The 27,060-nt window shown below is 36.9% G+C and overlaps 1 protein-coding gene across 8 annotated transcripts in view; it reads left to right on the top strand.

Moving 5' to 3' along the window:
- The window catches only part of NPAS3 (neuronal PAS domain protein 3), a 599,417-nt gene that overhangs the window by 392,121 nt on the left and 180,236 nt on the right, over positions 1–27,060 (top strand). For all 8 annotated transcript variants that reach the window (XM_069017784.1, XM_069017790.1, XM_069017786.1 and 5 more), the window contains one exon: positions 25,008–25,097. In XM_069017784.1, coding sequence (XP_068873885.1) covers positions 25,008–25,097 — 90 coding nt within the window. The remainder of the gene's footprint in view (positions 1–25,007; positions 25,098–27,060) is intronic.

Here is a 27,060-nt window from a genome sequence, read left to right on the forward strand (position 1 = left end):
CAAATCCAGAACATGCTGTCCATTTTTCTGTAGAAAACGGAATTTTTCCTCTCTGTCATTGAGCACCTAAGTATTATCTTTAATGCATAAAATATGTAAATTCTTAAAGCATCATTTTGCTCTTTAGTGAGTTTAGATATTACAAAACGGTTTAATTATAAAAACAGACAGACCTAGTCCTGGGACCTGTGCAGCTAGAAATAAATGTGCAATCAAAACTGCAATTACCTGCAGAATTTAGTGTAAACAGATCAGCAATCACATAACAAACACAGGCTAGTTTGCATTCTGATATGAATACAGTTAGATCCAAAGCAATTTTCCTTTATTTATCTTAGCTGCTCAGCATAAATAAAGCAAGGGCATTGAAGCAATTAGCATAATTAGAGTATCGTGGTCAGGCCCTGTGTGATTTCTAGAGACGTTTCACTTAAGAATTCTTTTTCCCGTACAAGAGTTTCCCTGAGCCACTAAAATATCGCTTTGGGCATTTTTGTATTTCAAATTTGCAAGTTGTCAGTTTGAAAAACCCTTGACACACGAATGTGAAAGCATCTCACAGACAACCACAGAAGGTATACCCTCAGCTTTTCATTACTAAGAAACTAGGGAATTTCCTTTTTCAGCTCTTTCTCCTTCTTGACGTTTTAACCCTAGAAATGTCAGGTTTAATTATTTCAGGTACCACCCAGCAGACCTAAGGGTTAAAAACAACCTGTTCCCCCAAAAGGTGTGACATTTATGCCACTTCAGGGGTGACACTTATAAAGACAATTTCCAGCATTCCCATGACACCCTTCTTCATTGTCTTATTTGTTTGTCTCTGCTAGCAGCACTGGAAGAGCTTATGTGGGAACAGGCGTTTTTACTTCCACAATACCTAGAGCTGGCTTTTTACCACTGCCTCTACTGTTGTGATTGCATTAGGAGAGCTGAACACTAGACTGTGGGACCATTGCTGGATGTTTATTGGCTGGGTACAGAGTAGAAAAATCATAGGAAGCTTGTATTTTTTTTCAGGAGACATGCCATGTTCTCTACCAGAATGGCTGGGTGGTGGATGCAAAGTACTTGTCCCGAAGTACTATTTTCAGATGCCAAGGCCAGCTGCAAGCATGGCAACAAAGTGAATATGAATGGGAAATGAGAAGGACTGTATCTTCTCCCTTTTTTTCCCTTCCATTTTTCTTCTTCATTAATGAACATTTCAACAAGGAGATAGCAAAAGATGTAGAAACTATAGTGGGTTTCTTTGATCTTTATAAAGTGAAAGGGCACCTACTGTTTCCAGTATGACACAATGGATTTCTGGGCCAAGTTGTAACACAGTGGACTTCAAGAGCATGGGCTGGCTACAGGCAGCATGTATACTGTGCAATTAATTGTTAAATGTTGAAGAGATTTTGATTATTAAATTAGGTCTCCTATAATTTTTAAATTGTCTTTGTCAGTTCTTTGAAATCTCTTTCTTATGCAGAAGAACTTGTGACCTCATTTATCACATTCTTCTCCTTATTAGCGCATGGTATCAGAGGTACAAAAAAAGGGGAACCTAAAAGGCAGAATCAGAATATAAGACATAGATTGGAGGACCAAGATATTTAGAGTAATCTGATCGATTTTCAGAGAATGTTGTTAAATGAAGAATTACAAAAATAATAATAGAGCCAGGGTAAAAAACAGTTGTGAGTGTGCTTTAATTTCAGGACAAAAGTGTTTCTCCTCTCCCTGTCCTTTCATGCCCCTTCTGTTACTTAAAATATATAACACAAAGTTTTAAAAACAGTCAGTTTTACATGTTTGTCATTCTTTCTCTTAAAGGAACCTAAAAGAAAAGAAAAGCGCCAATTAAGTTTATCCAGGCCAAAACATTTTTGCTCAGATGGTAATAATCCCAGTAAATTAATGCCAATACTGTAGGGCCTACAGAGAATTTGAATAGCAAACGCTCCTATAGTTTTTTGAAAAGAAAAAGCTTTAACTGCAGAAATGTTCTGTCCTTCTGACTGCATTTATCTTGCTGATTAGTGATAATGGAAAATCTAGCAACAGTTTACCACAGAATATTGGAAACCCTCCAGGCAGTCAGTTGCAGAAGCAATAACCCCTCAAAATAACATAGGTAAGTCTGTCTGTGAGTCAAGGGGCAATGTGGGGATGCTGAAAAAAGTTAAAGCTTAATAGTTAAAGACACTAAGTCTCTAAATGATAGGGATAAAGCAGCATGACATCTTTAAACTGGGCTGCTAGATGAGTTTATTTATTCTTTCTTCCCAGTAATTTGCACAATGTTAGTTCTTTGAATGCAGAAGCAGTGCCTTGAAGATTTTTTTAATCTGTCAAAGACAGCAAGTCTTTATGAGTTAGCATACTTTGGTTTCTCTCTTCTTATTCTATACATATGTCTGTATTATGTGTATATATAAAAGTGAGGAAACAAATGAGTTCGAAGTTACAGAACAGCATGGCTTTTTTCTTCCATCTTCTCTTTAGCATTTGTCTTTTCTATTGGAAACTCTTGTAGTGAAAAGGCCAACCATCTAAGGGTGAAATTCTCCCCTTTGCAGCAAGCCAACACAAGGTCTGCACACTCTTAAAGTGCAAGTTCTTTGTTGTTGTCATGTTTTCAGTAGATTCTGATTTTTGATGCCTTTTCCTTTGCTGCTTCTATAATTCTTTGTTTCTTGGGTTTTGTTTTTCTTGTGTATAGTATAGACATTGCTATTTTGAGTCAGACTTGCTGTCCAGTTAGTCTGGTGTCTTGTCCACCAAATAGCCAGTAGTGAACACTTTGCCAGAAGGGCAGGAAATGTCAGATTAGGTAGATCTGAGTTAATCTATCCCTTGTTAATTTTCCCCCTCGGTTCTTATATTCAAAGGTTATCTTAATAAAGCCAGACGCAATCTTAACATTGCTTACAAAAATTGCCTTTCCTGAAAGGGCTTTCACTCCTTCATATCCACAATGTATAAATGTGTAGCTCCAAATGAAGAAGTTGTGGGACAGTTGAACTCTGTGGGTAGCATGGCTGAACATCTCTATTCTGACAGTTCACCAGAAGAAAAATGAATGTTGAAAACAGCAAAGGGCTATTATTTAAGGCACTATTAAAATTTTGCCCAGGTCCGGTAAAAATATACCTCTGTCCAGTGAGCAGAATGTATTATCTAGGCTTCTGTAAAAAATGAAATGTATTTCAGATTATATCACGTTTGTTGGCATCAGTATTTACACTGTTCAGTATTCTGCCTTTTGGTGTAACTAGGGCAAGAAATGTGAAGATATGGCTGGAGTCTACTCCTTAAAAAAAACCTTAGCAAGCTCCTGGTGACTGCTTAGAGACCCAAATATTAGTAGATAATATGAGAAAAAAGAAAATTTTGATCACCCCCTACTATACAAAGCCTCAATTCACTAGCTCTCATTCAGAGCATAGATAGTGCTATTTTCTTATTTATTGCCCCATGTCTTAAAGTAATCACACAAGCAGTAGTTCTTGCTTGGTTGAGTGTCCAGTGTTCCTCCTCAGTTTCTAGAAGTTTATATAGCATTCAGCAGCATGTTTTCTCTGAAGTTAACATGGTCATATTATGCCCACTATCTATTTATCTGCATTTGATTCCTTAAAGTGGGAGATTGATTTTAACTTGGCCCTGCTGCTTGTAAATCCCTTAATAGTGTAGACCCTGGCTGCATCTGAGACCTCCTGTTCAACCCTCATCCTTTCAGGTATTCAGGCTGTGACACTACTTGCCATGTAGGGAATCCATCATCACTCACACATTACTTTGGCAGGTAAATTGTGGTTTTACTCTTTATTCCCAATGGTGAGGCACTTGCTCCCTCTTGACTCTGTAATTCTCATAGACACACACATACACGTGCATTTTCTTCTTGCAGATGAACCTAAGCTGGTATAGCTGGCACATTTTCCACTTCCACAATCAGGAATATCTCGCTCCTTTTATGAAGATGGCTAACAGATTAGGATTCATGTATAGCTTCTCTAGAGCATCACCCAGTTCTGTAAGAGAAAAGATTTAAATCTTACTATATAGCAGCAGTGATCTGGTAGAACTTAAGTTTTTCTGCTGTTGCCCTCAGTTAATGGGAACGGCCTTATTTACCTTATATCAGGCAGCTGAAATGAAAACATGGGTGTATACTTACCCTTAAGGCCTTTAAGTAATTTTTACTGCCATTGTTGGACTTTTGGGCATCTAATAGTTTTGTTGTAACAGAACTTAAGCCTGCCCTTCAGTCTTATATACCCTGGTTTGTATTTCCTTTTGTTGGATATCCAATTATACTTGCAAAATTAGGATCCTTATCTAGTGAAGATAATTGTTGTATTCAACATCGATCAGTGACAATAATGATGTGGGCACTGTTAGGGGCTGCATCTTCTCCCTTATTCCACAGCTTCACAAGGTAATTTTGAAAAATAAATTAATGTTTATGAAGCACTCAGATGCCGTAGTGATGAGCATCATGGAAAAACCCACAAAGAAGCTTGTAATTCTGTCTTCAGAGCATAGTTTGCATAGAATGCAGTAAATGAGGCCTAGGGCCACACATTGAAGACTGAGAAAACAAAATATCAAATAGCTGTTCATTAAGGCAGCACTATCTATTACATGTAATAAATGAGGCAGGAGTTCCAGTGGAATGGTTTTTTACTTCACAGCCCTCAACTCTACAATCTTAATGCTTTTCTTTTTGCATTGTTCTGGATCTATTTTCTTATATTCTACTAATAAAAATGGAAAAGTCAGAAGTCTTGCTGAAGCCAGCATAGTTTGTTGGAAGATATGTCATTTTAGGTTAATTACATGTATTTTTGCCATTTGAACAGAGTAACTAAAATAAATTATCACTTTTCTATGTGCTGTAGCATGAGGGGAAGAGAAGACTGGATATTAGGGAAAAATTCTTCACTGACAGAGTGGCCAATCACTGGAACAAGCTCCCCAGGGAAGTGATAATGACCCCAAGCCTGCTGGAGTTCAAAAAGTGTTTCAATGCTCGTACATATATGTTTAATTTTTAGCTTGCCCTGTGTGTAATCAGGAGTTGGACTCAATGATCCTCATGGGTCCCTTATGTCTTAGAATATTTTATGATGCTAAAATTTGCCAATATCCTTCCTAGCTTTGTTGATACCAGAAGAGTGGTTCAAATTGGAATTTGGGGGAGCCACTCCCCAAAGCAGAAGTAAATCTGCTATAGTGGGAAAATATGTATCAGTTCTATTTCATGATGCCTAAAAAGTCTAGCCTATCCCCTCTAGCCTTCTCTCCCATTTCCAATACTCATCTTCCCAGTGCCTCACACTTGCTTGTTCAGCCTGTCAGTATTTCCCACAAGCTCCATTTCCATCCTCTTTACCAGCCCTAATCTTCTATCTGCATCTATCTGCATCCTTAACAGATCTGGCTCCATTTGCTTAACTCCTTCCTTGGCATGTTGGTTCATACCAAGGAAGATTCAGAGCCCTCTAAATTTGGACCAGGTGATTTGAAGCTCTTTTCTCAGATTATGAAAGAAGCCCAAATATTTTGGGTCCTAGATTTATTAATCTTAGAGTCATTTGTATGCTTATTCTTAAGGTGTCTTTCCTTCAGCCAAGGGACTCCATTCCCTGCCCACTCCTCTGCAGTTCTTTGCCTCATTTTGTTTCTCCTACACAAAATCTGATTCATACATCTGTCCTGCTCAGGCAAGACAGGTTCTTCTTCCCAGATCACTGGAAGGGATGTGATGAGGCAAGTGCCTGGTGTTAATTCTGATGGAGACATACCATTGACCGAATGAAAATTAGAGGTGCAAATGCAAGATCTGCTCATGTGCCAGCAGTCTCTAGTAGTCATTCTGTGTATTTAAATGGAAACATTAAGATATGTATATATATATTTTTTGTTATCTGTACTTTAGCTAGAAATTCTACAAGACTTGTAAATTGCAGTTTTACTCAAGAAATCAGAACTTGATTGAATAAGAGCAGATTGGAACAGAACAGTTTAAAGAAAAGGTCATTAAAATTTTTTCACATGGGCAATGTTATCGTCTCCCTACCACACTTTTGAGAACAGTTAAACCAATTTGACTGAGTTGTCCCAGAAATTCAGGCTGCAACTGATACCAAAGAAATAACAAATCTAAAATCTTGTTTGCAGAATAGAATGTACACTACTCCATGAACGAAAATATGTAAAATTTAGAAGATTTAAAAAAACAATAGAATAATACCATAATTAAGTTTGGAAAACACCACCAGGATCTATTGAGTTCAACCTTTGACCAAACACCACCATGTTAGCTAAACCAGAGCACTAAGTGCCATGTCCAGTCATTTCACCATCCCTGGAAATTGAACACTTCCAGGGATGGTGACTCCCATCACTTCCCTGGGCAGCCCATTCCAATGCTTAATTATCCTTTCAGTGAAAAAATGCTTCCTGATGTCCAACCTGAACCTGCTCTGGAACAGCTTGAGGCCATTTCCTCCTGCTCTGTTGCCAGTTGCCTGGTAGAAGAGCCCAACCCCCACCTGACTGCAACTTCCTTTCAGGTAGTTGTAGAGAGCAATAAAAGTCCCCCATGAGCCTCCTGTTCTCCATAGATCCATGGTGGAACAGAGACCCACCTGCAGCCCTTGGAGGAGCCCCATGCCAAAGATGGGTGCCTGAAAGAAGGTTGTGATCTTGTGGGAAGTGCACACTGGAGCAGGCTCTCGGCAGGGACTACAGACTCATGGAGAAAGGGTACCATGCTTGAGCAGTTCGTGAAGAGCTGCAGCACATGGGAATGACTCATGTTGAAGAGCTTTGTGGAGGATTGTCTCCCAAGTAAGGGACCCCATGCTGGAGCAGGGGAAGGATTCCTCTCCCTGAGGAGGAAACAGTGGCAGAAACAATGTGATGAATTGACCATAACCCCCATTCCCTGTGTCCCTGCACCGCTGGGAGAAAGTAGGTAGACAGTCAGGAATAAAATTAAGCACAAGAAGAAGGGAGGGATGGGGGGACTGTCCTACTTCTCATTATCCTGTTCTGATTTTGATTCTTAATAATTCATTTCATTTCCCATGTCAAGTCTGTTTTGCCAGTGATGGTAATTAGTGAGTGATCTCTCCCTGTCCTTATCTCAACTCATGAGCCTTTTCTCATATTTTCTCTTCCCTGTCCAGTTGAGGAGGGAAGTGACAGAGCAGCTTTGGTGGGTGCCTGACCTCCAGCCAGGACCAAACCACAACACCTGGTCCTGCTGGCCACACTATTTTTGATACAAGCCAAGATGCCACTGGCCTTCTTGGCCACCTGGGCACACTTCTGGTGCATGTCCAGCTGGCTGTTGACCAGCACTCCCAGGTCCTTTTCTGCTTGACCACTCTTCAGCCACTCTTCTCCAAGTCTGTAGCACTGCATGGGGTTGTTTGTAAAGGCATAATTTATTAAAAACACATACTTTTAGTCTATGTTTTATCTTGCAGTAATAGGTTCCAGAAAGTTATACTTTGCAGTAATAGGTTCCAAAATTAATTTTCTTCTATATTGATCAATATTTTTCTAGTTGATCTTTGTAGTTTGAGAAGATACTACCATGTCAGTTAAAAACACCAACAGAGTGAGATGATGAAAAGGAAAGTCTTCCTTGCAGCTCATGCTCAGCATTAGTTGAGGATTGTATCCTGGTAATTGATACAGCCTGATTGCTTGGAAAAAAAATACTCCTTAAATTTCCCACTAGTGTTATCAGAGACTCGATAGCACATACATCTTGTGTTCAATGACCGGATGTCTTTCCATTATATTTATTTCATTATATTAGCAGATTGATATCTACTGTTCCCATTTCATTCTTATTGTAGGCTAGGTGAGCAGGTTGAATCCATTTTAGGGTAATGTAGCCTTCATCATACATTTTACCCAGGGAAACATCTTCTAATAAATTGTGCAGCAATACCAAAAGGGGGTGGAGGACCTCAATAATAAACCCTTTTCAAATTACATCAGTTTTGCCGTGGTTAACTAATTTTGTGTAATGTTGTCCTCCTGAACATCCACAGGAATAACTGAGAAAAGCAAGGAGTCCTGCATCTGTTTATTTCTATGGAATGTTTATATACTTATCTAACAGTCTGAAATAATGTTTATTACTAAACAAGATTTTGGTAATCCATGGTTTATATGCACTAAGTTTCTTATCAAGGTAGAGTGTAAAGCTCACTTTAATAAAAAATAATAAATGTTACATACTGGATATGTGATACAAAAAAGGAACCGTATGAGTACAGTCACTGGGATATTTCTTTTGCACTACTGAACAGGTCTGTGGGTCTTTACAGATCTAGATCCCACACAGAGAAAGATGTGGGTATAGACAAGTTTAAACACATCTTTTTTGTTCTTTATGACTACAAACAGGTTTCTAGAAGGAAAAAAAAAGGTGTACTGGTATAAATTTTGAATGTCCTAAATTAGACCTGTGGTGTTTGGCTGATTGGTCAAGTATAGAATTGAATGACAATGTACACCCAAGATGCACTGACATTTTGATGTTGTATAGCTTTTCAGATACTGCCTCCTTAAGAATGAGCAGTGATGATGTGGAGAAGTTAATATGGTAGTTGAATGTCTGCAGCTAGAGTTGACACTCCAATAAATTTCTGCATTGATGATATATATACATTTATATACATCATGTGCCAAATGTCTTTGACTGATATTACCATAAATGGGAAAGCTTGTCTTACCCAAGATAACAACAATTCTCCTTTCTTTTTTATTACTTCTAAGTGCTTCCTATAGTAGTATTTCTTCAGATCTTTGTAAGGGGAAAGGGTTTGTTCTGTGACAGCAGATTTTCATGCTGAATGACTTTGTATTTTCTGCTGACAGCTGTCCAGTGTTGACCACTGTAAGAGCAGAGCGCTGTAAGATTTTTTTCTCTTGATTTGCATGCAAGCATTTTTTTCAAGGCTGTGCCTTGGACTGCCAGGTCTGAACAGGTTCACACAGCTAAACCGTTTGAGCAGTGTTTTTTTTAAATGCTGCAGAGAGTCTGAAGGAATTTCTAAGGGGAAGAACAAAATGTTCTGCAGGTATGTCCAAGAAGATAGTGTGGGAAAATTTACCATTTTGTGAAGTCTAGCATTTTCCAGACATGCTATCAGTCTTTGTAAGCAAGGAGTAGAAGTTATCCCTGACAAGAATAGGTTAGTAACATTAAAAGTTGGGGAAAGATCCTTCAGAAGAAAAGAAATCGTCCTTCTTCATCTACGCTTTGATTCAGACATTGCTGAACCTGTATTTGTCCTGACATGTGCGCTTGCCATGTAACCTGCTCTGGAGATGATATTATCTGTGCGTTTTTTGAAGCACCAAATAATTTCTGGATGCCATAACTGTATAGTCAAAAAAGTCTGCAACAGGTTGGCATTTAGTCTGTGAAATTATTTACTAGAAGTGCAATTTAGTAGTTTTCTCCCTCTTTTTCTTTAATCTTCCCTTAAACTCATCTTACATTCTCTTGCACATTTTTGGTCCTTCTGTTCTCTTTTCAGTGCTTGCTGTTCTGTCCCCCTTTTTTCCTCATTATGTCCTTTATAGTTATTATATTTTCTCATTTTCCATTATGTTTTCTATATCTACAAGTGAGCTTTAGCTTGTTCCTGCTATTGTGAGATTCACTATTGTTGGGTTTTTTCTAGTATTTTTGTTAGACTTTCAAATCTTCCTCCTTTCCATCCCTCAAATCCATCACATTCATGTCCTTCCAAGACATTCTGGAGCTGACTCCAAGGTTTTAGTCCTCTGGATTCATGAGAAGTGCTCTGAAGCCTGAAGGTAGAAAGGAGGACCCAGAGACACGAACTTGATCTGGCACTTCAGTACCTCAAAAGAGGTGAATAGTCTGAATTAGTGGAGGAGATGCTGAAGCAATAGTCAAATGTCAGGCAGGTGATAAACCTTCAGCCTCCTACAGGTGAGAAATGAATGCAAGTTTGTAGTTCGTAGAGTGTTTTTAAAGGGCATATTGCTTTTAGAAGGAAAGTAACTGCTGTGGGACCAATTGTTAGTGTAGATTTTACTTACAGGGCCTTAAAAATCCAGGCCCTGACAAGCAATGTTTATTTAAATACTTTAGCTGAACATACACGAGAAGTCAAAATGAGGCAATTTAGTGGCATTTGTGCTAAGGCTTTTTGTTCAAATTGAAAATGTTTTATATTTTTCAGAAATTGATATTTCTCAGTCAAACTCTGTCCTACTCTCACATTGTCTCACAAACACCCGCATATTTTATGGTTTTTTCTCAGGATGCTGTGTGAGCCATTCATTGTTGACGTTTCTTCTCTTTGAAAGAGTATCCACCCACACAGTTAAAAAAGCAATTGTCTGTAGGTTTTATCCTCTTCATGCAGACGTGTGGGTGAGGAGTATTTAAACCAGTTGTAAACTCAAGGAAATAGTGATCAATTCCCTCATTGCTGAAGACAGATTCAGGAGAAGTAACAAAACTAAAGAAAATATGAGATTTTCTGACTTGAGAGGGACAAAGGAATGTGTTGAATTCCCCTGATTATTGGCGTGTTTGTTCTGTTTCTCCCATCTACATATTAGCACGATTTGCGACCATTTGGCCAGTTATGCTGCTGGCTAAAAACTGTACTGAGAGTTGTGCTGAGTTTTGGAATACTAAATACTGTTACTGGAAATACTGGTTACATAGCTTTCAAACCCCTTTGAACACATCAAACTCCCTAAGGACAGCCCATGTATTCCTTTCAAACCCTATGTTGCAAGTAATGTAAAACAAATTGTTAGCAGCCTTGTGGTAAAGGAGAATGTTTCTCCCTGGTAGTCTTTCTTCTCTGCTTCATGTATCTCTTTCTCACGCATCTCTTTCTCTGCATATGGGGGTGGCAGAACACAGGCTTACAGATAATTGAGCTTGCTGCTTGTTTCCTGAAGAGCTTCCACAAACATGTTTTTAAATCCTTGAATTTGGGTTGCTGGCTGCAAAGTTGCATATATTCGTGTAATATATATCACTTCTTTCCATCTACACTTACCATTTTTTTTCTCCAGAGTGAAATTCATACACTGTTTTGTGTTTGCTATAAATACACATCTCATCTGTATTTCTATCCTTTATGTCAACATTAAAATTCCCTTGTTCTATGTTTAGCTTGAATAATTACCAAACCATTTGCAATTAGAACTCTAGGATATGACCTCATAGTGATTTATTCTTTCATTGCTTTCTGTATTTAATGCATTTCAGATACTGAAAATACCAAATCTTTGTCCTTTTATTTTGATGTTTATCAGTAATGGAAACATTCCAAAACAATCAGCCAAATACCTATGCTTTGTTCATTTATTGCCTTCTCTGAAGATAAATTGACTGTACTCAACTCTCTTCAGCATTTTTCTTCACCTAGATATTATTGCCTTGTGCAGCCACCCCAAGGTGACTGTTATCACTTAATTAAATCCTTGCACGCTGGGAAGAAAAAACAACATTGTTCGTTCATAACCCCAAGGAGGTGTGTTTTTTTTCTTTAAGCCACTAAGCTTTTTCCCTGTTTTATTAACTTATTCCTGGCTACAGCAAGACATACTTTGTTGATGAGCAAAAGGTTGTATTAGCTTTTTATTTTCTGGGTAAACTTATCTTTTCTCGGGGAAAAAAAACTCTGGGCATTACAACAAAGAAGAAAAATGGGATCTCTCCAAACCCTGCAATTCTAGTAAAGGTCTGTGTAAACATCAAGCCAGTAAAGAGAAACAGGGGAGTAGCAGGAAGGAAATGAGAAAATAAAATGCAAACATAAAATTGGAACAAGACAAAAAAATAAGATGACATGTATATACACAGAGAAACTACTGCAGTGCTAAGGGAAAATTGGCATAAGGAATAGTATTTCTGAAGAGAAAAATATATCAATGCTCTTTATGTTACTGTCTAGGGCAGCATCTTTTTATTAGCCTCTTGGTTAATGTCCTCTCTCTGTCTATTGATTTTAGACTACATAACACTTGCTTTTACCTTTGTATTTTCTTTTCCATAATCCTCCTTGAAAACTGTAAAAGGAAATATTGCAGATGAGCCAGTCATTGAATATGTGAGACCTGTGATTTGCTTTTAAGTTGTTTTAAGCACAGTAGTTCATATGAGAAAGTTCATTTGAAGTAGTGAATTGCCAGAAGATGTACAGTTTAGCTGCATATTGCTTGTTTCTAGTCTATTAAATGTAGGACCAGAAAATAAGTTTATCCACTCTAAAATTGGGGCTCAAGCAACCATATGTATTTGTTCATGATGCTAAAACATTTTGCCACCTGCTGTGTTCAACAAGCATTTACAAATAATAAATGCGATTTGAAGCTGTAGTATTTGCAACAGCAGTTTATGATATCATTTGTATAGAAGCATAACATTTTAGTGTGTGATAAGAAAGAGCTTTTAAGGGGTTGGATAATCGTTATTTTTTAAATCAACTACTTATTATTTTTAGACTTGTAGATTTGTAGATTTGTAATTATTGTAAGTCAGAGACAGTAATACAAGTTCATATGTGAGGCACAAAATGTTGATAGATTTGTACAGCTTTGCTCCAAATCCAGTATGTCTGTACTTTGTATCAGTAGTTAGTCTCTGGAAATTTCCTTTGCATGATAAAGTTTCACCCTAACTTCTGGGATTTCTTTGTGTTCTGTGCATTTAAATTCTTCTTTGTAGCTTTGAAAATCAAATAAATTTTACAATGTTTATACAGCTTAAATTTCTGTCTTTCTTAGAAATAAAAATCTTTCAGTTTACCTTTACAGATTCACAGAAATGCATTCCAACCTTTGTGCAATGGATTTGGCCTCCACATATTTTTACCTATACTCAGTTTTTTTTCTAATCTGTTTTAACTTTGAGGCCTGTAGACCTATAGAGCTATCTGCACATCTTATTGAATACATTGAAAAGGTATCTGAAGCCTCTTTTATTTGTAATAAAGGCAATATATTGCAAATTTATCAAGACTTTAGGTTTGGTTTGGTTTCAGGTTGCTATTAAAGAGTGGTTTAGGAAACATTAATTCTGCAATGAATTAAGTTTTGGTGTCAAAAGAGTGATTCCTCAGAAGAGGATAGTTTCAGCATGAGTAAGAGATTTTTTAGGAGTTGGCTCTAGGCAGAATTTGATATATAAATTTGGGACACTAATTTCAAATAGCTGCATTATGTACATACGTTCTGTTTGCTTTCCAAAACTGGTTTTGTCAGATTTTTTTTTTTCTTGTTCATTCCCTATTGGAAATTCTAGTTCTACATTTTTTGGATTATGTGACTTTTTCATTGATTTTACTACTAGTTTGTGATATCAGTGGGTGGCAGAGCAACTTCACTGAAGGACTGGGAAATGACACAAGAAGCCTGTGAGGGACAATTTGATTCCAACAAGGTTTAGGTAGGAATGTATTGCAAGATATATTGCAGTTTGAGACAAGGATGATTTAAAGCTTCATATGTCAGTAATGTCCATCTCTAAGGGGTCAAAAAGCGTTCTGAATTTCTAAGCACTCTGGTGTGTTTATTTTATTTTCCATTAAAATTTTAACTTAGAAATAAACCCAGTCTTAACTATGAGAGGAAATCACCTCTAGCAAGCTGACTTTTAATCCTGCTGAGGATTGTAACTAGGCTGAAAAACTGTTTAGGTTTTAAACCCTAGTCAGAACTCAAACAGTCTTCTCAGATGTAGAAAACATTTGGTTATATTTCTGTTGCAGTTATCTTGTGTGTGTGTGCTTCTGCTCTTTCCCATCTGGTTTCAAACCAGAGTCAGGGAACGACTGATAAAACACCACTTCTTTTTCACTATAGTGACTGAAAACAGATTGAAGAAATTCAGATATATGTCGGAACTCATTAAAGCATGACCACTTAAATTTATTTATTTTAAGTTGGAGGGGTTGCTGCCAATTAAAATGGCAAATTTACATGCAGAAGTCTATCTATACTGCTTTCTGTGTGGTGTGTCAGGCAGCATGTTCATTTGGGCATGGTAATGGAACAAAATCTGAACTGCAAAGACATTCACATGGCAGCATAAAAAGCACTGGCTGTGCAGTCTGATAGGGCAAGGGGTAATAGTTTTAAACTAAAAGATGGTAGATTCAGAGTAGATATAAGGAAGAAATTTTTTACAATGAGGGCAATGAAACACTAGCACAGGTTGCCCAGAGAGGTGATGGATGCCCCATCCCTGGAAACATTCACAGTCAGGTTGGACAGGGATCTGAGCGACCCGATCTAACTGATGTCCCTGCTCATTTCAGGGAGGTCAGAAATAGGTGGCCTTTAAAGGTCCCTTCCAGCCCAAGCCATTCTATGATTCTATGATTCTATTTGATTTTGGCTCAACATAGTTTTTCAGTGATTTAAAGAAAGGGAATAAGATGGAGAAAATATGAAGAAAATCTGGCAAATATGTATGGGATTGCGTAGGATCTAAAAGAAGACAGTGCTGAAGACAGGAGACAACTGCAAATACACGGATCTTTGTTGTATTATATGATTTTTCTTTAGTAATTTTAATACTAGTTTGTGATATCATTGGGTGGCATAATAACTTCATTGCAGAATTCAGAAATGGTGAAGAAAACTTGTGAGGGAGAACTTTATTCTAACAATGCTTAGCCAGAAACATATGGCAGCAGAAAGAAGAAAAATATCACAGTGAAATCAGGAAAAGCTGGGATGCTACACTCAGACTTTAAACACTGTATGTTTAAAGCATCATAATAAGAAATTAGAAGTGTTTCCTTGGCCTTCTCTGTGTGATTCTGAATAACAGGAGAATGGTGCTAAGATTTGGCAAGAGGAGGAGTTTTCTTTCATCACTTTCATTGATGAAGGCACTTTGACCATAGTCATATTAGGGAAAGAGTAAGCTTCAGGTCTCTTACAAATTGGAGTGAATCAGATAGTAACAGTGGAGAGCAATCATGTCAGTACCTACTTGGGACACGAGATACAACACAGAGATTGTTGACAAGTGCAATAAACAGCATTAGGATTGGTGATGTCAAGACTTATTCAGGGCTTTTTAGATAATGTGGTGTTGTAGATTATTGGCACAACCAACAGCTACTGTACTCTGCAGTGTCAAAGGAATCTTGAGCACCCTTTGATGAGCAGGTTACTGATACTTTATGCTGCAGCTGATCCAAGGCACCCCTTGAGGGAATAGCATAATAATTTGGCTGCACACTAAAACCCTGTGTAAAAATACAGATGAACATTTTCTGTCTTTAAAAGGAAAAAAAGATATTATTAGTTGAAACCTTATGTTTCTGGCTTCTGGACAAATCATAACTCACTTACCAGTCTCCACAATAGAGAATAGGATTTTATTATGGAAGCACAAACAGACCCTTAATTATCACAGCAGTCAGAGGTGCCACTGTAATATATCAGCTTGTATTTTTAAAATAATATAAACCTTTTTCATTGGAAGAGCTGCTCTGTGCTGTTGATATGCTTGAATTTATGCAATGAGCTGGTAAACAGCAAAATCCATACTTATCTTTACCTACACAGGCATTAGAGGTGAGCTCAGGAGAAAAAAAAAAGGAAAAGACAGAGGGAGGGAGGGGGGGAAAGAGGAAGGGAGAAACACAGTATTTCCTCATAGCCTAGGGTGAGATTAGAGTCCTGTTGATGGCAAACCTGCATGCTGTCTTCTCACCTGGTCTCGTATTCCAGCTGTGAAACAGAAGTGGAAGGTCAACATAGCAATAGTGTTTTGTAGTGGCAAACTGAGTTGATTTCCTCACATTCATTCAGGACCAGACCTCCAGTTCCCTCAGGATAATTGATTTTCACATAAATGTGCATTTCCCACTTTTATGTGAAATATACTTCTGGTCTGAAGCACTGTAAGCTCAAAACCCTTGCACAAAGTATAGCAACCCAGCATGGAGATATCAACTTTGCTGTGAAGAATATAAATGTAGTGGATAATTATTTTAGGGGAAGATTTTGAAATATTTTTGTTATTAATGAAGTCTCTGATTGTTTCAGAAAGTTGTTTGTCCCATGTACTTGCAGTGCTCCTGTATTCCCTGCACAGCTAAGTGAATGGAAACCAAAGCTTCTGTGAGAACCAGAATAGCCCAGCACAGCTTTCTGGAGATTTGCATCCTGTCTTCTACTGACTTTTGTGTCTTAAGACAGTGTAACTGGAGTATTTTTCAGTGATCAAGACATTTGAAAGGTCTCTGTTCCATGATGTCTAATGCTATAGAAACTCATAATCCAGCTTTTAGTGCTGCACAGGCTCTCATTTCCATTTTAAATCTATTTTCTCTAAACCTGTAGGAATTTTTCTAAGACCTCTGTCAAATCTTTAAAAAACTAACCATGGATTTGAACGCTGCTAGTAGGGTAGACAGACATGCAGAGTAGAGGAAACAATCTTTAGAGTTGCAAGAACGACCTCAGAACACAAACCTCAAGGGATTATAGTTTTGTGGGCTTTTTTCCTCTTTTTTTTTTTTTTTTTTTTTTTTTTTTTCCATGTCTCAATGGACCCAGCTTCTAGTAACTAGCATGTTCTGATTTGTGCCAGTACCGATTCAAGGATTCAAGTCACAAGATTAAGGATTCAAATGGCAGTAACAGTTCTGGAGGCTTTTACATACTAGTTTTTAGTGGAAAAGAGAGTGGCTGCTTTAACTTAGCCCAGCTGTCTATGGATCCTGGAAGACTTCAGAGGGAACATATGTGGAACTGCTCTACACTCTCATAGGTGGAGAAAGAATGGGTATAGCAAACGGATCTCCTGCATTAGTTCAAGGATTAATGACAGCTGGAGGAACTCTCAGCAAATTAGGACCAGGTTCTGTCTTCACATTATAACATGGAATAAGAGGCTGAAGATAAGAACATCAGTTTTTAATTTTTTTTTCCATGTAACTTAAAGGGTTACAGTTAGAAACAGCGCTGGATTGCGTAGACTACAGATTTGTTCCTAATGTTTTGTGTTCTTATTATATCTGTATTCCATTGTCTGAAAAGTATTCTCAAGATGTTCTTCTTTCAAGAAGAGTATAAATCTGAATGATATGCTAGTCAAAGAACTCAACTCAATTTCTCATTCATATCTGTTTTTGTTGTGTATATTGCCATCTAATAGATTAAATATGCTAAACATAAGCCGCTCATCCTCTTCTTCCTTGAACACAGCCTCTCTGCTTCATATGTATGAAATTGTGTGATGCAAGTGAGAACACATATTCAGGTCTGGGATAGAGGTCAAACTAGCAAGCCAATTGTCAGGATCAATCACCAGAGCATCTGACTACCTATGGAGTGCACAGGTGATATTTTAAGAGTGAAATTAACTTTCTATAAAAAATACTTCCTTTTAATTTTTTCACATAGGTTTTTGGACAACTGACATTAAGCTACCTTTATCTGTTTGCTTTCACATAGTGTCAGGTTGTGTAGATTGACAGAAAAGCTAACCAAACATGCAAATACACAACAAATATAAGATCAATTTGAATTGAGCTCACATAAACTGAAATATTCATACACAACATAAAAGGGCTTCAAACTTGCAGCTTGGGAAAGAGTAACATTCATAACAACGCTCACTGTTCCCATGCTTCTACTTGCCCAGTGCTCCGGTCAGATCAGGTTCCCACAATCTCTTGCTGTGTGGTCTGAGGTGCAGGTCTGGGAACTCTAGCCCTCATTCTGGCAGCTCGATGTATCTTAGCTCCTGCTGCTACATCACCTTAATCTTTCGCTTTTGCCACTTATTCAGTAAATGTTATGCAGGTACATACGTTGTCAAGTCCTTTACTCAGGCCAGCATCTCTCAGTGTAGAAATGCATAATAGATTGTAATATTTGTACCACCAAAGGGTGGGAAGCACTTACATTCAAACACTATGTATTCAAAGCAAAGGCAGTCCACAGATAGATGTACACTTAATCCTGTCCTGAAGTGATCACTTTCTCAGGGGAAGAGATACATAATGAAATCTCTGTATGACAAGTCTCATCCTAAATAAATAAACTTGATTGCATTACGTGGCATGCAGTTCTTGGCATCACAATCTCCTGTCCAAAGAGTCTGGAACCAGCACTAGGAGCTCTAGGAACCCTAAATAATGAAAGGGTAGGAACTCATCAAAAATCATAAAGATAAAAGTTCAGTGCTTTAATACACAACTTCACAGGATGGTTTGAGATTTTGAAGTAATATAGAATGGCCTTCTAGAAAAAAAAAATAATATTTCTATCTACAGGGCAGAGATTTCTAAAAGTCATTTATTTCTTTGGTACTCAAAAATTGTCAAACTCTTAATCTTAGATTTTTTCCTTGAACATCCATCATTTAGAGATTTGTATTCTTGCTGTGATTCTCAAACTTAGCTCTGATACTTGTCAATCTATTATCAGTGAACAGTCCAAGGAGTACATCTTAAGAACTTGACTGCCGCCTTTAAACATTTTTCTTGCCTCTAAACCTTTCTCTACTACACTCTCCATTTTTTTCAATGTTTCTGTTCTGGAGTAACATACACTTTTTTCTAATCAAGTAGTAAAACTGCCACTGCAAGTTCTTTGCTGCTTTGGATATATAAACATACTTACTCTCTAAGTCTGCGTAAGATGCATCAAGGAAATCAGTAAAGTTTACTCCTCCTCCTTCATTTTTTGGCTTTGAGCTATAAAGCAGACCTCCTTACTATTGACAAATTTATTTTTTGGCACTCCTCTGTTGTCATAAATCGCATCCTGACCACACGAGCAAAGAGCACAAAAATGACAAATTAGGAAGCTGCCATCAAAGTCCGTGCTAGCCACATCCTTTGAGTTTGTCCCCTTACCTCATCTCTTTTACTGTAGTTGTTTTGGTGCCAAATGCATGTTGCCTTGTTGCCAAGTATGTGTCATTAATTCACAAGGAATCTATGGTCATGTAGCCATATAACCGTCATGGTGGACTGTGATTGAAAAAATGGCAGCTGTATGAGAGTTGAAAATAGGGATTTCTATGTGTTTTATGTTGGGATTTTTGCTCAGTGGTAAAAAGCTTTTAGCCTAAGGAAGGCTGACATAAGTCTTATGCCTTTTTATTTTATTTGGGCTTTTGTTTGGGGTGGGTTTTTTGTTTTGTTTTGCTTTGTTTGTTGGGGCTTGGTTTGTTTGTTTGTTTGCAAGGGATTAAAAAGATGGAAGAGGAGAAATAAAGCTTTTAGAGATTTTTGTAAGTCAGTAGATGATCAAACTTCAGTTGCTCATTTTTATTCATGTGTATCAAATATATATGTAAAATCCTATTTCCCAGCCCAATACTCTGATTGTCTCATAGTACTTAATTGTGAAAGCCCAAGGTCAGATATTCCACCTAAGTAGTTATGCTTTTGAGTGGTTGTTGATGTTGCTGGAGGATATTGCTCTGATATCTTAATAAAGAGAGCACAGAAGATGGTTACTGAGGCCAGATTTCTGTTAGCCATTGTTTATGCCTTTTATTTCATTTTAATCCCCCACCCAAAAATGGTTGCCATGTTGAAATGAAACTTACTAGTTTGTTTCTTTCTTTTGCAAAGCCTATTGTTTAAGCCATGTTGTAACATGATAGATAAATAAATAATGCAATTATATGTATAAGACATTTTCATAAATGTCAATTGCATCCAATGCTTCCTCTCTTTTAAAAAAAGAGTGAAATATTTTTGCTGCTTTTGGATTTTGTATGTCTAATTGGTGACAGGCTTTGTCCTTAAATAAATGCTCTGCTCCAATTATAATATCACTATGTCATAAGAGTGAAAAATTCTAATTAAGATGATCTGTTTTCCAGGAAAAGTTTAGTATATCAATTAATATGTTTTATCAGGGGGAGTATTCCCTTCCCTAGCCCCTAACTCCTGAGCAGAGTCTGAATGATGAGAAAAGCATCACAGATGCATGCTGCATTGGACAAAGAACACATGCATGCATTTAAATCATGTATATCTTACTTTTTACTGATGTAATTGTGAAATATGTCCTTTTTGCATTCATAATTAGGGGGTGGAACAGATGGTGAAGGCTTAGTTTAAAATAATCTGTCATTAAAATAACCTAGCCTACTGGTAATTCTTCACTCTAACTGGAGTTTAGGTCGGGGTAACAGGGTTTTTTGAAGCATTGGAACACACTAGAAAGAATTAGGGACTTCATGGATAGTGTGAAATATGAGGATATTCTCCAGAAGGACACTGTAGTAAGACTCCAGTGAATTAAATTTGCCTGTAGAGGGAATATGCAAAAATGGCTGGGACAAAATTCCTCTGACAAATATAAATCCATTTACTATGATGCATTATACATAAGTGCATATTCGGTCAAAGTGGTACAGTGGGTTTCATATCCTGAAAGGAAATAACCTCACTATGTTTCAAATACTGTAAAAGGCAGTGAGTGTTTTGGGTTAAAAACCTGTGCTTTACATTTTTGTATTATTCTGATGTCAGAGGATATAAATTATAATAATTTGCATTATTGTTCTGAGGGGCTGTAGCTAGTGACTTTTAAGCCTGAGTCTCACTTCCTTCATGTCTACCACATTGACTTGCTCATATGTGACAAAGAAAAACTTGTATCAGTCCTGCCTGGCTAATTTAGAACAGTTTTCAGGAATAAGAAAACTGGCTCAATAAATCAGATACTTGCATGTCTTTAAAGCATTTATTTTAGTGTTCCCTCCAAGATTTCATTCTTTAACAGCTTTGAAGAGAGCATATAGATTTCAGCATGGTATTATGATAAATCTTCTTGAGGAGGGGCAAGCATTAACATTTGTGTCGGTTCTTTTTCATCTTAATCCAACCTTGGTTAATAATCAGAAAATTCTACATAGTGGGTAAGAAGATGTAATTAACCCTTTGACCCCAGAATCTTAATTGGCGCCTGTTGAAAACAGTGGGGCAGTTAAAAAAAAATAAATTAAAAAGTAGCCTGTGGTGATTGAAACAGCATAATACATAATGGTTTTCTGAAATCAAAAGTAATAGAGAGCTTCAGCTTTAATCACATTTTGCATAAAACCAGTAAGTGTAGTTTTAAACAAGAAGTTGCCAGTCTACCTTAAATTGGATTGTGCTCAAAATTGGCATTTGGGGTCACCCTGACCCTTTCTCAGCTAGATGAGATAGGACTGGGTTTATGACAGTCAACTTCATTTACTTTAAAAAAAAAAGAGGAATTAAGTCAAGAAAATTTTCCTTATATTCATGGCCTCTCCTTCAATGAAAATAGGACATTATGAAAACCCAGTTACCTTTTCAGGCCCTATTTTTATATTATAGTTAACTCTAGAAGATCCAGGACAGAAATTTTATCTGCCTTTGAACTACATTGGAACTGTTCCGAAATTCTGTGTGGAAAGCACTGTAGTGTTCCTTTTAAAAGAGATATTTGAAAGCTGACTAAATCCACTACCCTTCTCTCATTTGTTTTGTCCTTAGTTATACATAGGTAATACGAATCATACTTCCAGATATTTCTCATTAAAACAAAATTGTTTGTGAATTTGCAGTATACAATGGTATCACATACTCTTCTCCAGTATATAACATAACCTGTGTTATGTTGCCTTGCACCTTCTCTGAAGTCTGCTGCTCTCTTGGCATGCACAAAGGACGTACGCTTTATGAAAAATTGAAAAATTTCAACACGCATTACTTAAATAATAAATATTCATAAATAATACCTATGAATAACGAATGAGACAGTCCTTCAGAACTACTGTTTGACCTGTAAAAGGAACAACAACATTGTCACAAAAGTGGCCCATCTCAGCCCTTTCAGAGTGGTGGGAGGAACTGCCTTGCATTGGAAGGTGGCTATTTCTCCTCCTATTTTTATTGTCATTTTTACTTAGGAATTGGGACTCGAGCTTAGTACTTGGAGCTTTTGTTCTAATGTCTTTGTATTTTGGGCACAGAAATAGTTAGGTGTCCATTAGCTGTTAATCAGTGGCTCTTTCAAAATACAACTAAATAAACTTTCTGATTTTGCTCTTCTGAACAAAACACTGAATTTGGTCAGTAGTTGCACATCAGCATAACTTCAGAGAGGTGGGAAAAGAAATGGAGAAAGAACGACTGACCATGACTTAGTAGTCTCAGTTGGCTTAATGAACAAATTTTATGGCACAGAAGGGGCTAATCACATCCAAAGGTGTTGGTATGCTGCACTGGCCCTGCCAGTCCTTCAGTGGTGCCTCCTCAGTTGCCTCCCTTGTAACACTTGGGGGCAAAAGTAAGGAATAGTGTCCCAGAAAGAAGGAGAAGAAAAGACTAAATAAATAAAGCTATTTAAATGAAAGGAGAGAATCAGAGTTAATGGCATGGAAAAGTAGCAAGTGCTTAGGGTGACTAACACTCCTCACTTCAACACCCTTCCAGTTGCTGATAACTTTCAAACTTTAGCCATGGAGGTTGAAATTTCTTTGTACAGCTGTGTTGACTAGAGATAGTTTTATTTGTTTCTATTTTTTCCAGCAAAACCGGTTTCAGCCAATTTCAAAACTATCCTGAGTGAAACATTTCTGCCTAATCAGTACTCAAAGGTTTCTTCAAACTTTTTTTTATTAAGCCTGAATTCCTGAATAAGATGATGTGTATAAAAGAAGCAGAAAAACCATCATTGACTCAGAGAATTCTTACAAAACTTTGTCCAGATATGCCAGATAATTACACACTAATGCAGTGTGCTAAGCAGATCATAAATATGCCTAAGCTGTATGTCGTTCTCAAGAAACAGAGCAAGGGGACCACACAAAAAAAGCCTGGCTATATAAAAAACTAAGAGGGAAGGTTTTTTTTTATATGATACACAAATAACCAATGAAACATCTTTCCTCAAGATATCATTGAGCCAAGAATATAACAAGATTAAAAAAAAATTCTAAGGAAGATAACACAGCCATGCCAACTATTAAGATCAGGCTAGTAAGAAACCTCTGGTAGGCTTGTCATTACCCATATGGATATTCCAAACACTGTTGTGAAGCATCTCTGTGCATCACAGGGAAACTGACTGCTGCAGGTAGGCCATCAGTCTGAGGCAGTGTGACAACTTCTTGTTGTTTGTGGACAATGGAGTTCTATACAGGTGGCTGGGGAGACAGTGTCATGCTTCTCAGTGTAACAGAGGTTTAAACCAGTTTCCTCAAAGGAGCACGGAGCAGAGAATCAGAAATACTTTAACTAAGACCTTTAAAGAGCTACTTTTCTGAGTAAGAGATTGTACATAGTGGGAGAGATCAGATGTGCAAAGGTTTTGATTGTCCTGGTATGGTTCTAAGTTTGAACTTCGCTGTTCCAAATTTTCTGCCTGTTAATGATGTTAAAAATTCAAGGAAGTGATGTTAATAATTTGAAAAAGAAATGATGATGATGATTTATAAGAGGCCGTAAATTACTTGCATAATATAAATGTTTTTACATGAAGGAAATCTATGCAGATTTACATTTTTATTAATTCATAAATATAAATTAGAGTCTTTCTTTAATGCCGTGTCTTTAGTGAGGCTTTGTATTCCAATATGTGGTCTATTTTTTCTATAAAACTCTGATTTTTGAACTAATTCCACTACCTACTACATCAGAGAGGGGTGAACTTTTGCTAAAGACAGCTTCTGACTAGCAGCCTGTTAGAAATTAGTCAAGAAGCAGAAGAATAAAAATATTAAAACCCCTCAGAAATCTCTGTTGTGTATTTGAAAGGAGTGATCAAATGATTTTGTCATCATGTATCTTGATCAAATTTATGTGCTTTTTCCTTCCAAAACCAGGCTGATCTCTCAAATGGTACAGTTAAAATTTCCTTTACATGTTCTTTTATCACAAGGGGATATTTGGGATTGGATTTTTGGGATTGTTCCTTGTTCCTCCCAACATTTGGGCTGTTTTGTATTTTCTGAGCTGTTACAACATTCTTAATTTCTGGAATTTTGTGATTTTACTTTTGCAATAGTCAAAGATTGTTTGCCAATAATCACCCTCATAAAAGGCAGAAAGGTAAAGAAATGAGTAGTGCATGAAAGTAGTTCCTTCCTAGCAAAAATTTTCTCTTATTCATAGAGATATACTCCCTTCTTGATGTGCAGTGATTTACTCTGTGTCAGTTTAGAATTTAGTCCTTTGTTTATTAACTGCACTCATGTTTCAAAAGGTATGCATTAATCACTGTAGCTATATTTTGATTTTTGCAGTTGCAATGGAAACCACATCCAAAGACTTGAACCTGTCAAAGTAAAATCTGATCTAGACTTTTACACCAAAGGGATGAAATTCATAGCATTTCTAGAGACCTAAGCTGTAAACATATTTGACAGTAATCTGCTGATTGGCTTTGTTGTCTCACAAAAGGAAAATGGTGTGTGCGTGTATGCGTGCATGTGTGTGCATGTGTGTGTAATCCTCAATTAATTTACAAATTATTGAGGTCCACAGTGGTTTGAGCGATGGCAGGATTTTATTTTCTCCTTTTGAGTTTTTGGAAATGGAAATTCTCTGCTCTGATTCTGAAGAATGAGGGGTGATTTTTTACATACACCATTCAATTGGGAGGTTGTTTGTTGTCCTTATTTATTTCTTCATGAAAAAAAGAGCATTTTATTTTGGTATATTTCTTCTATAAAACAAATGAGATTAATGTCATCCAGTATATGACAGATATAAGCATGGCAGTAAATTAATTTAGTAACATACTCATCAACTTGAACTTAATATACTCATATGCTGTTTATTAATATGTAGACAGAATATAAAGGAATTGTCTTAAGGGTTCAAATTAGAAGCACTCTCATAAAAGTCAGAATATTTTCCTCAATTTATTCTGTGATGCCTTTGTTTGAATCTATTTCTATTTGTAGTTTGGAATTTTTTATTAATCTATTCACTTCTTTTTTTCCTCTTATGCTGTAGTCCCTGGATGGATTTGTATTTGCACTAAATCAAGAAGGAAAATTTTTGTACATTTCAGAAACTGTCTCCATCTATTTAGGCCTGTCCCAAGTAAGTACATGCTTTCAATTCTAGAACATAATTGTGTGTGATGCATTCTTCTGTTTATCATTCTTAAGGAAATAATAATTTGGTTTCTGTATTTTGCATGGATCATTGAATTAGCTGTTTAAAGTTGCATCCTGTTCATCCTGAGACATAAGTAAAAATTGTCTATCAGTATTGAACATTGAGATGTGTATGAAAACTTTTTGCCACAAAGGATCATTATTAATTTATTGAGAACAAATGAAGTTTCTTTTCTCAGTTGTTTTGAACTTTAAACCTCTATACCTGATAGGAAAGGGACACTCTAATAGTACTTCCCTTGTGTCCTATTACTGGATGTTTATGGAGTACCCTGCATTATCCAGGGAGCTGACACGATGACAGAGAGTCATTTGGAGTCAAGAAATGCTGAAAGAGACCATTAAAATGTCTTGCAGGGAGGGTTCCAACAAGGACACATTTTGATGCTTTCATAAATGCTCACTAATATGAAAAGATGAATTTATAAAATATCATAATTTGGGGGGGGGGGGTTGGTTTGGGATTTTTTTATTTTCATATAATTGCTGACGACTGTTTTTCAAAGATTAAAAGGCAGGACAGAACAGGGGCAAAAGTTGGTTGTTAATGCTTATTCCTAATCCTGCAGCATTCAGAAATGTTTAGGATTGATAGCTTCATTCTGCTTCCACTTAGAAATGAAGCAGAAATATTTTGCATGATGATTTTCAGAGTGGGACCATCTACTTCTGCTGCAGTCACCCTTAGAAGGAAAAGAAAAACTGAAATAATACTTATTTTAGCTACTTTAAATTGGGACCCACACAGCTATGAGGAAGCAATGCTTAGCATAGGCTACTTACTGTCAGTTTTGCTGTACCCCACCAACAATTAAATGGGAAATTTTAATATTTTCTGACAAAAAAAGACTAATTTTAAATATTATCTGGTGAGAATACGAATAGAGGCTCATTAAGTCCTCAAAGAACACACAAGCGATTGGCTGTAATAAGTTCAGTAATTGTTATTTTGTGCTGGTTTTGGCAAACCCAATGATAGAAATGGAAACAAGAGCTGTTTCTAGCTCATATCAGTATTCTTGTCTCTCATTAAAGTCCCTCGTTTTGTAATAGACTTTAATCCCTGACTTAATCTGTTTGGGAGTTAGTATCAAGAATCTCACATTTTGAAATCGGTGCACCACCATGTTGCTAATACAGTAAAGAATTGGAACTTTAATGTTTATTATTGTCTTATGTTCATATTAATCTGGTTTATGCATAGTATCCAACAAAGTTTAATAAGCCAGTAAAGAAGAAGGATGGATAATTAGTTTAAGCAGGTAAATGCTAATTAGGAAACTCCTGAAAGGCATCCATTATACACTAGCTTAAAACAAATTTTACAGCCCTGGTTAGTGGTGTAATCCAAATTCTGTCAAGGCAACTGCATTTTCTGTAATTGAGATGTGTATGTTTGCTTTGCATAACAGATGGCTCTGTATGCTTAGACTGATAGCTAGGAAAATAATAATTGCATTATTCTGGCCAAAAGAATATTAGCTCTTGGGTTTTGGCCATTTCAGTCAGTCCTCCTGCCAGCACAGCATATGCACATATATGGATTGGATTTTCAAGGAAATTGATGCATCTGGAATAGTGTGGCCATCTGAAATATCATCTGTTCAAGAAAAATTTGGCTTTAACCCTATGTTAGTCTCTTGTTAAAAGCATTTTCTGCCACTGTCTTTCAAACTATAGAGTTGATAAATCTCTACTTACTCTGAACTCACATCATGTTGTTAAGACTTTGCACTTCATCTTGATCCATATGCATTTTGAGAAAGAGTTCAGATAAATGAAGCAATTTTCTTTGCATGTTAGAGTATTTGATATATCAGGGCAAATATTTCCGTGAGTTCACCACTGAAAGTACTGATGGAAAAATTACCAAAAATCAGAACCAG

This window comes from Aphelocoma coerulescens, chromosome 5 (genome assembly GCF_041296385.1).
Source record: "Aphelocoma coerulescens isolate FSJ_1873_10779 chromosome 5, UR_Acoe_1.0, whole genome shotgun sequence".
Taxonomy (NCBI): domain Eukaryota; kingdom Metazoa; phylum Chordata; class Aves; order Passeriformes; family Corvidae; genus Aphelocoma; species Aphelocoma coerulescens.